The sequence below is a fragment of the Haliaeetus albicilla genome, chromosome 22, assembly GCF_947461875.1.
Source record: "Haliaeetus albicilla chromosome 22, bHalAlb1.1, whole genome shotgun sequence".
NCBI classification, from domain to species: domain Eukaryota; kingdom Metazoa; phylum Chordata; class Aves; order Accipitriformes; family Accipitridae; genus Haliaeetus; species Haliaeetus albicilla.
Window position 1 is genome coordinate 24,396,721 of NC_091504.1, and position 15,685 is coordinate 24,412,405.

The window sequence follows — 15,685 nt, forward strand, 5'->3', positions numbered from 1 at the left end:
GCCCCCCACGTTTGCCACCCTCCTGCTCTTGGCTTCTGTGTCCGAGTTGGTGCTGCGGGGCATCGGCCTCCTGCTCGGTAGAAATGGCTCTGGCGGTTTAATGCTATAAAGGCTTCTGTCTACTGGAAGAGGCATCCTACGTATAGAAACGTATATATGTATTTATATATTATATGTGTATATGTGCATTACTTTTATGTATGTTATGTAATATATAGTATATAATATGTATAACAAATTACAAATACACCTATACATATGAATATATCTATTCAACCTCCATACATATGGGATATATATATATGCATACCTATGTGTGTGTGTATGTGTAAACATACATGTGTATATACACACACACTTTTTTTTTTTAATGTGTGTATACTAGACATTAGTATACGTTTGTATAATTGGATGAATCTGGCCCAGGTGTGTTTTAGAGAGGACAAAGAGCCACCCGTACAGACAGGGGCCCTGGGTGTGAAGGAGGGGCTCTGGGGCAGGATTTGGGCAGTTTTTTCTTTGTGGAACCCTTGCTTTGCTTTTTTTTTAAATGCAAAGCTGCTGTCACCATAATTACCTGAAGGGTGTTTTTTTAATTGATTGCTTAATGAAGGGTAGGGGTGGGGTTTTTCTCACTTCTTTGTGTTTTTACTTTTGCATTAATTACACTGCCTTTAATCAGCTGACAACTGTTAGTGGGCTTTTTCCCCTCCCTATAAGAAGTCACACTTTTTTCTTTTTTTTTTTTTTTTTTTAAATGTTGTTGCACTTTTCCCCTTGTGCTGATCCTGCCCCTTCACCCACCGTATGGTTAGTCTCCAACTGCTTGCTTTTTGCATTTGTCTTTTTTTTCTTCTTCTTCTTCTTTTTTTAACCAACCCCTCCCCAGGTGCCCCCCACCTCTCCCTATCCCCCCCAGCTCCGCCAGCATCAGAGAAGCGGGAGGAAACAAGAAATCTGGAGAAGCCATGGGGTGGCTGGCTTTGGCAGGGATGCAGGCAGGGATGCAGGCAGGAGCAAGGGCCTCCCTGGGGGACCGCTGTGCCCCTCCACAGGTTACCCCCCCATTCCTTAGGGGCCCTTCTGTCCCTTAGGGCTATGGGGGAGGCTGGGGTAACCCCATTTCGGCAGCTCAGCCGCCGGGTACCAGGATGCTCCTTCCATCCTGGGCGCTCGCATTCAGCGGAGCCAAATCCCCCGGGAGCAGCGGGGGGAGGACGCTCCCATTATCCGGCTCCTGCCGTGTTGGAGGCAGCTGGACCAGCCGTGCATTAATAGATTACACAGAGGATTTGGGCTCGCCAACAGCGAGGGGAACGCTCGCAGGAGGCAACGCGGGCAAGGCCAGGGCGGCTTGCCGAGCCGGCGGGGACGGACGCGGCCCCCGCTAACACCTTTTCCGACCGAGGTAGGTGGAGGGTTCGGCCGCGGTGCTGGGATGCTGCTGGGATGGCTGGAGTGGGGATGAGGATGCTGGTCCCCATCTGCTTCCAGGAGAGCCGGACCGGAGCCCCGGGGGAGGCCGGATTGTGGGTGCAGGGGGGGGATGCTGGGCTCTGGGAGCTCACCCTCCTCCCATGCCCGGCTATTTTTCCGGGGGATGCTCTGCGGAGAAGCCAAGCTGGGGCAGCCCGTGGAGCTGCCAAGCTGTGCCGGTGCGTGGCTGGATTTCCTGGCCCCCCCCCCCAGCACACCCAGCCCTTGCTGGGGGCTGCAGCCTGGCCTGGGGTGCAGGATTGGGGCACGTGGGCATCCCTGGGGTTCAGCCACCCCCAGGGTGCTGCCCTGTGCCTCTGCGTGGGTCTGGGGGTCACGGCCGGGCACAGGCAGGGGAAGGTCCCCTCATGCCACCGATTCTTGGGGTGGCACAGGGGAACCCAGGTGCTCGCAGAATGTCTCACGCCACTGTGGTCACAGCTTGTGCCCCATCAGCGGCCGTGCCTCAGTTTCCCCACTGTGCATGTCCCCACCGTTAGCCAGCAACCGGGGCCGCTGCTGGGCTGGGGGAAGGATGAGAGGGGGTACGTGGTGGTTTCACTTGCTCCCCGAATCAGAGGTGACCGTCCACGTGAGCCATTTCCAGGGCTGTCTATACAGCCATGTGGATGCCCAAAATCCCCCTTGGCCCCACTCGGGGCTGCAGCCAGGCAGGAGAAGGCCAGGCACCCCCCCCAATCCCCAAATAAATAGCCTTCAGTTGCTATTTATTTGCCGCTCTCCACCCCAAGCACTACTACCATCCAAATTGCAGTCAAATCTGGCTAGGTCCTTGGGTTTTGCATGCGCCCGCGGGCACGGCACGGCTACAGGAGGGCAGCGCCAGGCACCTGCCCCCATGCCCGCAGGTAGGCGCAGCCTTTGCCTGATGAGAAGAATCCCAAAAACTCCCGGAGCCATGGGCTGCTCCATCATGGGGTTGGAAACCACCCCCAGAGCATGGTGGCACGCTGTCCCCATCCTGGGGGACCCCGTCTTTGGGGGGGTGCAGAGCTGGGGGGGGGGTGGTCCAGGGCAGGCTGCAGCCATGGGGTACGGCACCAATGTCCTCATTTTCAGCCCCCCAGAGCCCCCGGCTGCCGCCATGGATGAGTGGGACCTCCCGCAGTGGAAGAAGGAGGTGGAAAGCCTGAAGTACCAGCTGGCCTACAAGCGGGAGATGTCGTCCAAGACAATACCCGAGTAAGTGGGTGCCCACCCTCCCTCCCATCCCTGCACGCCCCCCGAGTAGCATCCAGCTCTTCTCCACCCCGTGGCCAGCACCGACATCCCCCTTGAAATCACCCCAGGCTCCCAAAACAAGGCAGGTTTAGAGATTTTTTCCCTTTATGGTTCTTCTAGCCCCCCAAGCCCCCCGTGCCCGTGCCTGCAAAGCCCCCCCGCTGCTCCTTTCCGCAAAGCCCCCCCCCCCATGCCAACTCCTTTCCAGTGCCCAAGGTCCAGTGGTGGCCGGGATGTGGCAGCAGCCGTGGGACCCCCTCCCAGGAGCCCCCCCAACGCTCCGGGCTCAGCCAGGCGAATGTGCAGCCCCCCCTTGCAGAATTCAAAAGACTTAAACCTTTAAAACAAAGTCACGAACAGGTATTCCCCCTCCCTGGTTTGTGCCTCAAGTGAAGGGTCTTGGGACATCCCACCAGTTAACCCAGCCCATGGCCCCATCACTCACTGGCCTCTTAGAAGGAGGGGGAACAGAAAAAAAGCAACTTTAGGAAATAAGTTTTAAAACGCAGTGCAAGGGCCGTCCCCATGCCAGCAGCAGGTGGGCAGCCGCAGATGTGGGGGACAAAAGGCTTTTATTAAACTTGTCTTGTGCTTGGCTCCCCCATCCAAAAACCAGCCAGGTGCAGGGGGGGCTCACGCACTGGGACAGCTCCTGCCCGCTGCCACCGGAGCAGGGTGCACCCCACCATCCCAGCATCGCTCCCCCCAGAGCAGGATTTACCCCGGAGCCTGCCGTTCCCCCCCATTCTGCTGCTGCGCAGCCCCTGCCCCGCGTCCCTCGCCGAGGGTGACGCGTTTTGCAACAGTGGTCTATGCCCACCCCTTCACTCCCCTCTCCGCAGGTTTGTGAAGTGGATCGAGGACGGCATTCCAGAAGATCCCTTCTTGAACCCGGAGCTGATGAAAAACAACCCCTGGGTGGAGAAAGGCAAATGCACCATCCTCTGAGGGGTCAGCCCCCGCCTGCGCCGGCTCCTGTGGCCCCTCGCTCCCCCCACACTGAATGTACACTTTTTTATTAGCTAGCTTCCGAATATGACTACCTGAACAAAAACCCTACCCTCATCTTGTCTTCTTATTTTTAGTTGTAGAAGCGTTTCTTTTTTATGGGGGGGGGAACGGGGAAAGCGAGGGGGGTGGGCAGCGCGGGGGAATGTGAGCAGCAAAGGCTTCTCTGGGGTTAGGCTGCAGTTCCAGTCACAGACTTCAACTCACCTCTCCCACTGTTGCCATGAAGCAGGTCAATTTTTCAACTTGTAAAGGAAGAGAACTTTTATAAACATTTTCAGTGATTTTAACTATTCTTTTGTATATTGTAGGATATAATTTTGCAGCAAAACAGGCAAAATATGACAACTAAGGGTTTATAAATGAAATAAACAGAACAATACTTCATGATTAATTTTTTAATATATATTTTATTTTTTTTAAAAAAACAAGTCGGTACTAAAAAACTAAACCAAACAAGGATCATGCACACACGCCCCATCCATAGGTTAGAAAGCCAAAAGCCAGCTTATCCCTTCAGTTCCATCTATATAATTTCCTGGGCTTCGTCTCTGCCCTGCTAGAGCAGGTCCCTGATGTAGATATTCCTCCTGACGGCGTTGGAAACCCCTTCGTTAAACCGGAACCAGACGTCACTCTTCCCCACGGCTTTTCCCATCTGGCTCTCGACCGACTCTTCCTTGGAGGCCTGAGGGACTTCAGGGGGGGAATATCGATGTCAAAACTTTGCAGAAACTCTTAACCTTAAAGTTACAACCTGTGCCCAGGCTGCACGGGCACGGCGGGGGGGTTTTGCACAAACAGAGCTGATGCTCCCACGTCCTGGATCCTGCCAACACTTGAGGTACACACAACAGTGCTCCCCAGCTCACCGTATTTGCTGGCTCTTTTTGGACGCTGCCAGAATCCACCGACCTGCCCCCAGGCACCCCCCCCGCCTGCTGCGTCGGGGTCACTTTGCTCAATATCCGCCTCCCCACCCCGCCAATGTCCCCCCGGGGTGCAGTGCTTAGGGACAGAGCCCCCGTTTTGGGCACCTTGTGGGGGGTCCAAGCACCACAAATGCAGTGACCTCCCCCCTGCCCCATCAGCATCCATCCCTCTGCCACCTACCTGGGGCTGTGGCCACCCGCTGCCGCCGAAGCGGCCGCCCAAAAAAGTCGGTCTCAGGCTGTGAAAAGCAAAAAGCAGAAGGTGAATGCGGCTCCTGTCGGTACCTGCATTTACAGCTCATATTCAGAGACAGCCAAAAGTAAACCCAGTTTCTCTCTGGTAGCTCAGCGCGAGGCTAGACCCCAGTGACACTGCTCAGCTCTGCCCAATTTTAAGCAAAGTCAGCCCAAGGCAGTTCACTCTTGCGTGGAGCCGTCACTCGGGGCTGTCCCAGCTCCTTCCCCCTCCAAGCACCTGGCACAGGAGGAAGCCGCCGAGCAGGAGCCAAATGCAAATCCTGTGGAAAGGGCCAGCGGCCTCGGTAAAAATGCAAACAGCATTCAAAATGGGGTGGGAAAGACAAACTTTGAGGTTCATCGTGCTAAAGCGGGGTTTTACGGACAGCCGAGGTCTCGAAGCTGAGCCCAAGGAGAGGGGTGGTGGCAGGGGACCACCTCTTTCTCCTCTTGGCCATTATTGGGATACTCAGGATGGGACCAGCCCGGCCCACCTGCTGCACCGGCAGAGGATGGATAGTTTCCCCTGTAGCCTCCCAACCCACATACATACCTCCACACCCCGCGAGCAGCTCTCCCCCTGACCCCGCAGCTTCCACAGAGCCAAAATTCAGCTATTTTAGCCCAAATATCCACATCTCTTTCCTTCCCCACCCCTGAAAGCTTCGCGCACCACATCCGTAAATGTCACCCAGATCTAATCCATCCCGATGCTGTAAACCCAGCGATACATTTACGGGACGCGTGGTGCCAAACTATTCTATTTAAAAGAAACTGTACTAAAAATAAACAAATACCAACGGAGACAGCCAGTCTCTAGCAGCCAAGGTACACGCTGGTAGGAAATTAGTTAGAAATTCCAGCCCCCTCACCTTGTCCTCCACGACCGCCCTCCGGACAATGTGCTCCAGGCGCTGGTGGTGGTTGGGGGGCACTGCCGGCCCCGCGTCCACTCGCTCCCCCCCCTCGCCGAGGCCATTCCCGGGCTCCTGCAGGGAGAAGAGCTCTGAGCGAGGGTCCCCTCGGGGCCAGCCAAGCTCAAGGTTTGGGCATCTCCCCCAGGTGATGCACAGCCTGAGGGCAGGATGGTGCCTTGTCACCCATCCCACACGCCGCCTCTATTTGCTGCTGGGTTTGATTACAATATCCAAGCGATTTTTTTTTTCATCGTTTTCTGTCTCACAGCAGCATGTGGGATTAGCCCTGGCAGCGCTTTGGGCACGTGTGTGTTTGCAGTCCCTTTCCCCGGGACTTCGTGGTCGGCACCGTGTAAACAAGGAGGCTTCAGAGATGTTTTTGCAGCATCTCTTTGCCCCACGCATCCCCCGAGAAAGCCCTTCAGCTGCAAGAAGGGGCTCTTGGGGATTAATTATCCCTGTGGCACCAGGGCAGGGCAGGCACCAGCTACACCCGAGCTGTTTCTCAGCCTCTTCCACCTTCTCCTGCCTCCTGCCCACTGCTCCACGGAGGGTTTCGGTGGTGGACAGAGTAACTCCGCTCCTCTCAGGGGCTTTGGGACCTTTGGGAGGATCAAAGTGAAGCAGCAAGGGAATGTGCAGGCAGGAAAGAGCAGGTCAGCTCCCCCCCAGACACGCACAAATCACAGCCACATGAACTAAAATTCCCATCTCATCGCAGCCCTCATTAGAGAGTCGAAGGGTTTAAAGCTTTAACTCACAGCGAGCGTTTCTTTCCGCAGTTCCTGCAAAAAGATGAGCCCTTCGAGCACGTTTACCCCAGCGTGGATGTGCTGCCCTGAAGGCAGATGGGCAGGCAGACGGCTGCGACTGGGGGAGTTTAATCCTGGATTTCCATTTGCAGAGCAAAAGCCACTGGCCACTTTGGAAAGACCAAGTCCCCACACCAGCCCTAAGGACTTTATCCCCGTTGAGGGACCCACCAAACTCCCCCCCCCCCCCCCCCGAAACCACAGAACACCATGAGCCCTCCCTACCTCGCCCAGGTTTCTCGCTTGCAGCAAAGCCTCCATCCTCCTCATCTTCTCCATCTCGATCTCCCTGGCGATGAGCTGCTTGGCCTGGTAGGTGAGCTGCCTGCGAGCCGGCAGGTCCGGGAACCGGCAGACATCCTCCACGTTACTACATCGTGGAGAGGTGGGAGCAGAGAAAATAAATCAATACGGATAATATAAAAAGCATGATGCAAACTGCAGCCTGACATGGGCACAGGAAATCCACCAGACTCCCAGCTCCATCCCCCCCAGCCTCTCAGTATGATCCTGGTCACGGTGCCTCAGTTTCCCCATCGCTGCCCTCTCCGAGGGTCCGTGTCCGACGGCAGCACTCGAAGATGCCCAGCGAACGGTGCCGGGTGTGCGGAGCCAGGTTGCTGCCGGGCAACTCAGCTGAATGGGAACTCAGGAGGGATTACATGCTTTTTAATCTTGTTTTTAATGCAAGAAGAGGAAATTGCAGGCGGGTCTGTGCTGAACAGATTGCCCTGAAAAAGCCACGGTCACATCACAGCTTGGGCACGAGGGGCACTACGACCCTTCGCATGAACCCCAAGGTGCCTGCGGGGAGGCATTTAATTGAGATACGGCCATGAACGGTAATTTTGGCTAATCAGAGCAGTTTTATTCTTAATGACGTTCACGCACCAGATCTTGAGTTAGGCCTGTTTCAGTACAGCAAAAGCCCAGGCCCAGCCCCAGCACCAAAGATCCAGCTGGGCCAGTTCCTTTGCCTGCTGTAAATATTTCACACTTTACTCACCTTCAGTGTTATTCCCCTTAAAATAAAGTAAGCAAAGTCCTATGTCAGGTGGCTTTGCAGTCATTTAGAAATTAGCTGTCAAATCTATGATTTTAAAAGTTTTACAGAGAAAACACAGATTTTGCTGTTGACAACAGCTTTGTTTGCCAGACAGATGCTGGGATGTGACTTGCAGGTGCCACTGGGACATGACACCCCCACAGTCCCCACCATCGCTGCGCATGGCCAGGAAACAGGCTCGGAATATGCGCCTGGTTGTGCCACGTGGCTCCCAAATGTCCCACGGTTCCCCCACAGCCGTGTTTCGGTTGCACAGGCTGGCATGGGGAGGGCAGGGCAGGATGGCTCCCTACAGCCCATGCAGCTCCCGCAGGCCTTTCCATGGGAAAAAAAAATAATAAAGCACTTCACTGTAATTAGATACAGCTGCTTGATTTAACAGAGGCTAATTTTTGTAATTAACTTTGCACCAGGAAGACATTAGCATTGCTCCTAGCTGTGGTTGGGTCTGTATTACTGCACCAAAGCCTCGGGAGCGTTTACGGCTCTGTATATACTTAAAGCACCGTGAGACTCAAGTCTAGCAATGGCCGGCTGTTAATATACAAATTAATCGCCGCTAGAGTGACCTCCTGTGTGCAACGTGTCCAGGTGGACCTGCTCTCCCCTCCTGCCACGAGTCCCCAGCAGCTTCGGTCTTTCCTCTGCCAGCTCCGGTGAGAGCCAAAGGCAGCTGCTTCCTTTCCTTTAATCCCATTAAAGCAAAACGAGTCCCGCTTTGCTCTCAGCCCAAGAGGGTGACAGGGGCAGCCGCAGCGTGCGGGTGGAGAAAAGCCAGCGGCAGCCCTGAGCACCCGCAAGGCTCCAGGGCTCCTCCTTAAAAAAAAAAAAAAAAAAAAAAGCAGATAATCCCCACAGAGCTGCCATCGGAGAAAGTCGGGTCCCTGCCACCATCCCAGCACCGGGGAGCTCACGCCAACCCAGCTGCCCTCACCAAAGAAACCCCTGAGCTCTAGCTGCAAGAGACCAACTCAATGCCACGATGGTTTCAGGCTCAGCCTCCTTCCTGAACTCTCTACTGTTATTTTTCGACCCCTACGCTTTCTCCTCACCCTCGGGACTTACGGGTCAAGCTTGTAGACGTACTGGCCCTCGGGCAAGCGTTCCTGGTGGTAGGTGAGGTTGTAGGCCAGCATGGTGCTGATGAGGTCTGCCAGCTGCTGCTTCTCCTTCAGGCTGTAGAGCTGGGTGTTTACCTGGGGAGGAGAGTGGAGCCCAGAAAGGGGAGAGCATCACTAATCCGTAATGACTTCTAAACATAAAAATAACCTGAAGCACGGGGTTTGTTTCTATATGAGAAACGACAGCTAATACCCGTGAGGTTCAGACCAAGTTTAGTTTCCTATTAGGGACACATGTACTTCACGGAGCAGGGACAGTCCCCTCCAACAGCCCGAAGGGTAAATGCACCCAACGCAACTGCGCACACATGCGAACCAGCTGCTGGAAGGAGACTGCAACAGCTCCCCAAACCCCGGCTCAGCCAAGCTCACCCCCGGGTGCAGGGGTCCAGGAGGTGCAGGACACCCCCATCATGCACCCAGCGCCGCGTCCCCGGCTTCCCGCTGACTTCTGCATCAGCTGCAACATCCAACTGACGCCAAATTTGGGACAGAGGTCTGGGATAGCTCAGCCTTGGTGATGCAGCGCAGGGGACATGTCCCAGCCCTTTTGGGGGGCATTGCAGAGGGGACACATCACCCAGGCAGGACCCCTGCCACTGCAGCGAGAGGGGGCTGGTGGGCACTCACCGGTCGGAGCTTTGGGGCGATGATGTCCAGCAGCAGACAGAGCACCTCCAAGACAAGAGACTGCTGGCCGGCACGGCTGCGGGCGCTGGGCGTTATCCCCGACACCATGGACACGACGAGGTTCTGCATGTGGTTCAGCTTGGCCAGGGCCTGGGTGGAGAGGGCAGGGAGGGCTCAGCCACGGCTGCGACCACAGATGTCCCCCACGGGTGACGGAGCTGGAGCCACGCTGCTGCCATGCCCCCCCCCAGTACTTGCCTCGTGCTGGCTGCTGGGATAAGCGAGCCGGGGGATGCTGGTGGCCGCGAAGAGCAGATGGAAAGCCACGGGCAGGAAGGGCAGGTATCGCATCAGCTGGAAGCTCTGCTCGTGCAGGACAGCCCGGTTCAGCAGGTCAGAGAAGCCCAACCACTCCAGGGCCAAGCACACAGAGCTGAAACTGGAGTCCCGCAGCTTCATGTTCAGGAAATTGTCGTACAGACCCTGGAAGTGGGCGCAGGATTAGAGACGGCTTGAGGCTGGGCAGATGGTCCTGTCGGAGCACGCTGCTGGGATTTTGAGCATCCCTCTGCGCTCTGCTCCAGCAGAACACAGCAGAGGAAGGGGCCTGGGTCCCCCTCGGCTGCTCTACCTGGGCGAGCTTCTCCTGCTCCCCTGAGGAGATGGCGAGGTGCAGGATGTGGTGGAAGCGCTGGGAGGACAGGTTGAAGCCAGCCGTCCCCCCGAGGTGCGACAGATCCTCGTCACCCACCAGGAGCTGGGTTGGCAAAGCAGGGTCCATTCCTATCCTGTGCCTGGGGGGAGCCCAAAGGGAAGAGCTCAGGGTGCCCTGGCGCTGAACAGACCAGCAAGGAATATTGGGACCCTTGCAAACAGGACTGAAGGCAATACTGATGCCAAATTATTGGGCACTAAAGAGAGTGGCCAAGGAGCTTCTGGACACACAAATCTGCTGAAACGAAGCCGTGTCTGCTGCAGGGCAAACCAGCTCTCCAGGACCTTTCAGGTTTCTCCACCACAAGTCTTGCAAGCAGGTCAGGGGGTACCATGAAGCGGTGTGCCCCAAGCAGACAGGAGACCTAATAAATCCACCCTGTTTTACCTTTGGACCTTTGGGAGCTGGAAGATCTCTTGCCAGATGGAGAAGAGCCCCTTGTTTTGGTCCTTCAAGCCAATCTTCATCGTCTGCACCATCTGCACGCTCAGCTCCTTCTGGCCTCGGCCATGGAGGAACTGAAACACAAACAAGGGGCTGGGGGGGTACAGGCACCACCGGGAGGGAGGGGATGCCCACAACAGCTAGCTGGTACCGGGGAAAGCTGGAGAGAGCGGCACCTCACTCCTCCATTTGTAGGGGAATCAAGGTTAAAAATAACACAGGGCATTTTACGGATCTGCATGGGGGACAGTTTTTTTCCCCTCCATCCCCACCCGATCAAGTCAAGAGCCGCAGCAAGTCCGTGTCCCCCCCGAGACCTCCCGGTGACACCAGTACCTGCAGGGTGTTTATACAGGAGCGGATGTCGTTCTCCGTCTTCTCGCACAGCGCCAGCAGCGCGCCCATGTCCGCCCGCATGCCCTGCTGCAGGGCGATCTGCGGGAGAAGGGGGGGGTCAGCAGCGAAGGCCGGCCGGCCGGTGGGGCAAGAGGAGCCCTCGGCCGCACCGCACCTCACAGAGCCGCTGGGCGAGCCGGGACGGCGCCGTCCGAGGGAAGTTTAGCAGGAACGATTGCTGCCGCAGCGGCCGGAGAGCAGGGACGTACCTGGCAAAGGGAAGCACAGGGGTCTCTGAGCGACCCTAGCAGAGGAAGAAATCCAGCTATTAATGCTCTGCTCAAAGAGAGGTGGGTTATTTAGCAGATGCTTGTACACCCCTGCACGCTTGGGCATGCGCAAACGCAACGGTACGCTCACACCTAGCTACAAGTCACCCCAGCAGATACAAAACCTGGCGGGTTTCAGGAAAGCTGAGCACGTTGCAGTTTTACTTTTCATAAGGTACTTCTAAGCCGCAGGTCTGACGGCAGATAACTCGGCACGGGAAGGCTTTGGCTGGAGGCAACAGCAGCTGCCTCCTCACTTGGGGCAGGGCTATCAGCTCTCCATCCCTCCCCAGACACGCAGTCGATACTAACTGGTCATTGCAGATGCAGATGATGGGCCTGAGCAACAGTCCGTCCTCGCGCCGCCTCCTCCGGCCCGTGCCGGCTGCTGCCTCGCCCTCCACATCCTTACGGTGGATGATGTTTAGCAGCACGTTGATAGATGCCTGGGGAGGGGGAAAAAAAAAAAATAAATAAAAAATCAAGGACAGAAGGGATGAATTCTTGCAGTTCAGAGGCAGGAAGCCACTCCTAAAATGGATGAGCTGCTAAGAGGGCAATAATTAAGCGGTTAATGCAAAAGGTGGCCAGATCCAGGCTGGGCTTACTGCGGGCGCGCCGTCTATCTCATCGATGATCAGGCAGTTGGGCTTCTCGTTGGCACCCAGCACAGACTTCATCTGGGTGGCAGCTTCGATGCGGGTTTTGAAGACCTCTGGGCTGCGGTCGTCACTGCAAGACAATCGGGTGCCAGGCTGCTGCGGCACGGCATCGCCTCCGGCACAGCATCGCCTCCACCAGCTTCTGGGGCAGGGCAGGGCTGGACTCACCTGGCGTTCATCTCGACGGCGTTGTACCCCGCGTGCTTCGCGATGACGTGGGCCAGCGTGGTCTTTCCCAAGCCGGGTGGGCCGCAGAGCAGGGCTACCTGCGGCAGAGAGGTAACTTCAGCCCGGCAAGCAGCGAGGCAGGGCTTCCTCCAGCACTGACCAAGGCTGCCACACGAGGGGATAAGGCTCTGCAACCTGCAAACCAGTCTTGGGAGCTGCTGCACTGGATTGTAGACACATGGGAAGGAGGGAAAGTCACTGGAGCAAGGAGAATGTAACAGAAACTCTCAGAGGTGACAGAGTCATCCTGGCAGCCTCTCTCGTGCACATGTTTAAGTTTGCAGGGCAACAGATAGAAAAGGCTGAACAAAATCCCTTCCAGAATTACACTCCTGAGAAGCAATGCTGTTAGTATATCTTTTCGTTTCCCCTTTTTTATATCCTCTCACTAGACCAGTTGAAGCTGGTATACTGGCCTGGGTAAGTTATCTCTGCTCCCTTCAGCATTTGAGCATCATTGCTCTCTTCCGGATGCAGAAAGTCTAGCTCAAAGGCACATCATGTCTGCCCCTAACAAAAAATGTCAAGACCAACCTCTGCTAAAAAGGGTATGTCTTTCCTTAACTGGCCCATTTAATTTGGCTGAAAAAAGTCTGTTCCTCTCCCCTTGTTATCGCATTACCCAAGCCCAAACAGAAGAAGAAATGAGAAAACCCCACATTCTCTAAGGAGAAACAAGGAATCCAGTTTCTCCTGGATCTGTACTGGAAGGTCCTGCTCCTCACCATGGTGGTGGGATGAGGGGGATTGGAGAGGAGACCCACCACAGCGGTCTCCTGCCCTGCTCACCTTGTACTTGGGTCTCTTGTGCTGGTCCAGCTCAGCCTCCAGAATCTCCTCTGTGAGCTGCACCTTCGTTTTCCACTTATTCTGCTGCTCCTTGGGCTGGCTGAATGGAGGATGAGCCTTGGCATTGGGATTGGTCTTCTTCACAGCATTCTCCTTCCCGAACACCACTGTGTCCCAGAGCTTGAGCCACTTCAGAAGGCAGCGGTTTGTGTACTGCACGTTGGGCAAGAAAGCAAGCAAACCCCATCAAACCTCGTAAGGAGGTCTCTCCTTCACGGCTTAAAAACCAGCGTGGCCTGCAGAGGAAGAAGCCAAGTCCAGGGAGGCAACACAGAGCGTGTCTGCCCAGACAGACCTCAAGCGCATGGCACGTCATTCCCATGCCACGGGAGAGGCTGCTCAGGTTTCCACCTGGCATCTCTCTGGGACAGCCTGGAAACGCGGCTTCCTTTCCTGGCTCGGCCACCATCCCGCAGGGCAACCGAGGACAAGTCACATCGGCCCCATCCCTGCTGCCCCTTGTCTGTCGTGGCTCAACCCAGCGCTCCTCAGCCTTTTCCATAATTTCCAATTCCCTATAAAACTTCTAATATTCAAAAAAAATCAAAATAGCCAACGATTCCTGGCTAAAGCCCACCCAATCTTTTTTGTCTTATTTTGCTCATCTTTTAGAGTCTCTTCTGTTGGAAGGTCCACGGCCTACAGCTGAAAAACCCCCACCCCAAGCTCTCGGCAGCAGGACTGCCCCCGGGCAGGGCTAGCACGGACAGAGCTCCCCAGCCAGTGCTTCCAAAAGCCCCTGCGATCAAAGGGAGCACCACAAAACCTTGATCCCACAGCATTAAGGAAGAGTCATAGAAATGGCAAACGGACCCAAAACCCCAAGCCCCCACTTATCCTAGCACCTCACATCATCACTGAGCAGCTCCAGGTAGCGCCGGGGAGTGAACTTGTCCACCCAGAGGCAATGCGGCGCAGACTCCTCCTCTGCCGGCTCTGCTTCCTCGCTGGGTTCTGGGCTCTCGGTGCTGGTCTCACTCTCGAGGCAACTGCAAGAAAGAATTAACTTGCCCCAAACCACCCAGGGAGTCAGGGCAGGGTTGGGAATTACATCTGGACTTCCCAAACTGGGGATGCTGCAGGCAAAGAAGCTCTTCTGCTCGCAGGTCTCCAAAACCTGGACCCTACTGGAGCATCTCGGGAGCCACATGCGACAGTGTGGCAGGGACAGGAGTGGGATTTCGTCCCAACACCTCACCTATTTATTATCTCTGTCAGCTGCTGCGATGCCTCCAGAACACGCCTTCGACGCTTCAGCACAAAAAGGGCGAGAGGGGGGTCAGAGACGCCCCACTAACCCGGGGCTGGGAGGAACAGGGATTCGGGGGCCAATGCTGTGGCTATCCAGGGGTGGCAGGGGAAGACGGGAAGGTCGGTATAAGATGTGATACCTCTTCATTCACTTGTTCCTTCAGGTAGGAGAAAGGCACCCCCAGCAAGTGGAGTGGCCTGCGTGCATTCCAGCCCAGGGAATCGGGGAGCTGCCAGGACCAGAGGACACACACTAACGTTCACACCGACGCTCAGCACAAACATTTCACGCTTCATCAGAGATCCCCTCCTGAACTGGATGGAGGTCACAGAGAAGCAAGCCCAGCCTTCAGATCCCTCCTCACCTGCACCCCTGTCCTAGAGGGATCATCTCTCATGACCATGAAGACCCTGGTACCCTCGGTGGACGTCACATTGACGTAGTCCTCCAGGATGGGTGGCCGCTTGAGGACCCGCTTCTTCTCGGAGGGCGGCGTGGTCTGCAGCGGGGCCATGCCGCTTATCTCCAGGCTGGAGAACACCAGGTTTCTTTAGCAGGGGCGAGGGAAAGGGCCCTCGAACCCCACCAAAGGTGGGGGTTCGAGGGCCCTTTCCCTCGCCCCTGCTAAAAGCGGGGTTCACGGTGGCCAACCTGGCAGCTTGGGGAACAGAAAGCGCCTCTGGACCAGCACCCCGGAGGCCATCAGGACCCAACTCATCATCCCCACCAAAGCTGAGCTTCTTAACGGCTTCCAGGCGCTGTCGCTTCGGTTTCGGGGCTGGGTCGAAGACACCGGGGCAGGAGGAAGAGGAGAAGGACGGATGACCCAAAGGGTGGTACTCGGTTGCCCCTCCAGCAGCACCCTGCATGGCTCAGGGTGGGGATGAAGGGTCGGCAGCACCCGGGCACCCACCGGGGCCGCAGAGCTGGCTTGGGTCAAACCTACTGCGGGCTGCGGACGGTGGTGGGGAGCCGGGGGGGTCGCAGTCCCGGTCCCTCTTCCCGGGGTTGGTGCCCCCCGGGCCGTTGTGCCCCCCGGGGGGGTCGGGCTCCTCCGGTGGCTGCCTCCTACCACGGAACTGGGAGATTTTAGGGCCAGCGAGCGGGGACGGGTCATCTGCAAGAGGTGTTACGCGACGGAGAACCGGTCACCGGGGGAGACCCACGGTGGAGCGGGGCACGGGCGGCTCCGCGCAAAGCCCGGCCGCTCCCTCCCTCCTTCCGCCGCCGCCTCCGGTATCGGACACGGCGCCGGAGCAGCTCCCACCTCCCAGCTCGGCCAGCACCTCCAGCTCGTCCGCGAACCGCTGGTAGAAGCCGTCCTCGGGTCCCTCCTCAGGGTCCGCCATAACCCGCCACCGGCACCGCGCCCTCCCGCCCGCCCGCTCGCTCTTCCGGCCGCCGCGCCGTAACGGAGCCGCCGCTGATT

General features: G+C 56.6%; 2 protein-coding genes across 2 annotated transcripts; one reads left to right on the forward strand and one right to left on the reverse strand.

Moving 5' to 3' along the window:
• Positions 1-1,216: 1,216 nt before the first annotated feature.
• GNG13 (G protein subunit gamma 13) lies at positions 1,217-4,120 on the forward strand. The gene is made up of 3 exons (XM_069810474.1): positions 1,217-1,408; positions 2,557-2,679; positions 3,561-4,120. The coding sequence occupies exons 2-3, from the start codon at positions 2,582-2,584 to the stop codon at positions 3,664-3,666; spliced, it is 204 nt and encodes a 67-aa protein (XP_069666575.1). The 5' UTR covers positions 1,217-1,408; positions 2,557-2,581; the 3' UTR covers positions 3,667-4,120.
• Positions 4,117-15,655, reverse strand: CHTF18 (chromosome transmission fidelity factor 18). The gene is made up of 22 exons (XM_069810467.1): positions 15,524-15,655; positions 15,203-15,373; positions 14,908-15,034; positions 14,621-14,786; positions 14,396-14,485; positions 14,203-14,255; positions 13,855-13,993; positions 12,945-13,157; positions 12,096-12,193; positions 11,874-11,997; positions 11,578-11,711; positions 11,112-11,205; positions 10,937-11,035; positions 10,544-10,674; positions 10,073-10,235; positions 9,700-9,924; positions 9,442-9,591; positions 8,756-8,886; positions 6,850-6,994; positions 5,768-5,884; positions 4,840-4,897; positions 4,117-4,422 (listed from the first exon to the last, which is right to left on the reverse strand). The coding sequence occupies exons 1-22, from the start codon at positions 15,603-15,605 to the stop codon at positions 4,286-4,288; spliced, it is 2,847 nt and encodes a 948-aa protein (XP_069666568.1). The 5' UTR covers positions 15,606-15,655; the 3' UTR covers positions 4,117-4,285.
• Positions 15,656-15,685: the final 30 nt, after the last annotated feature.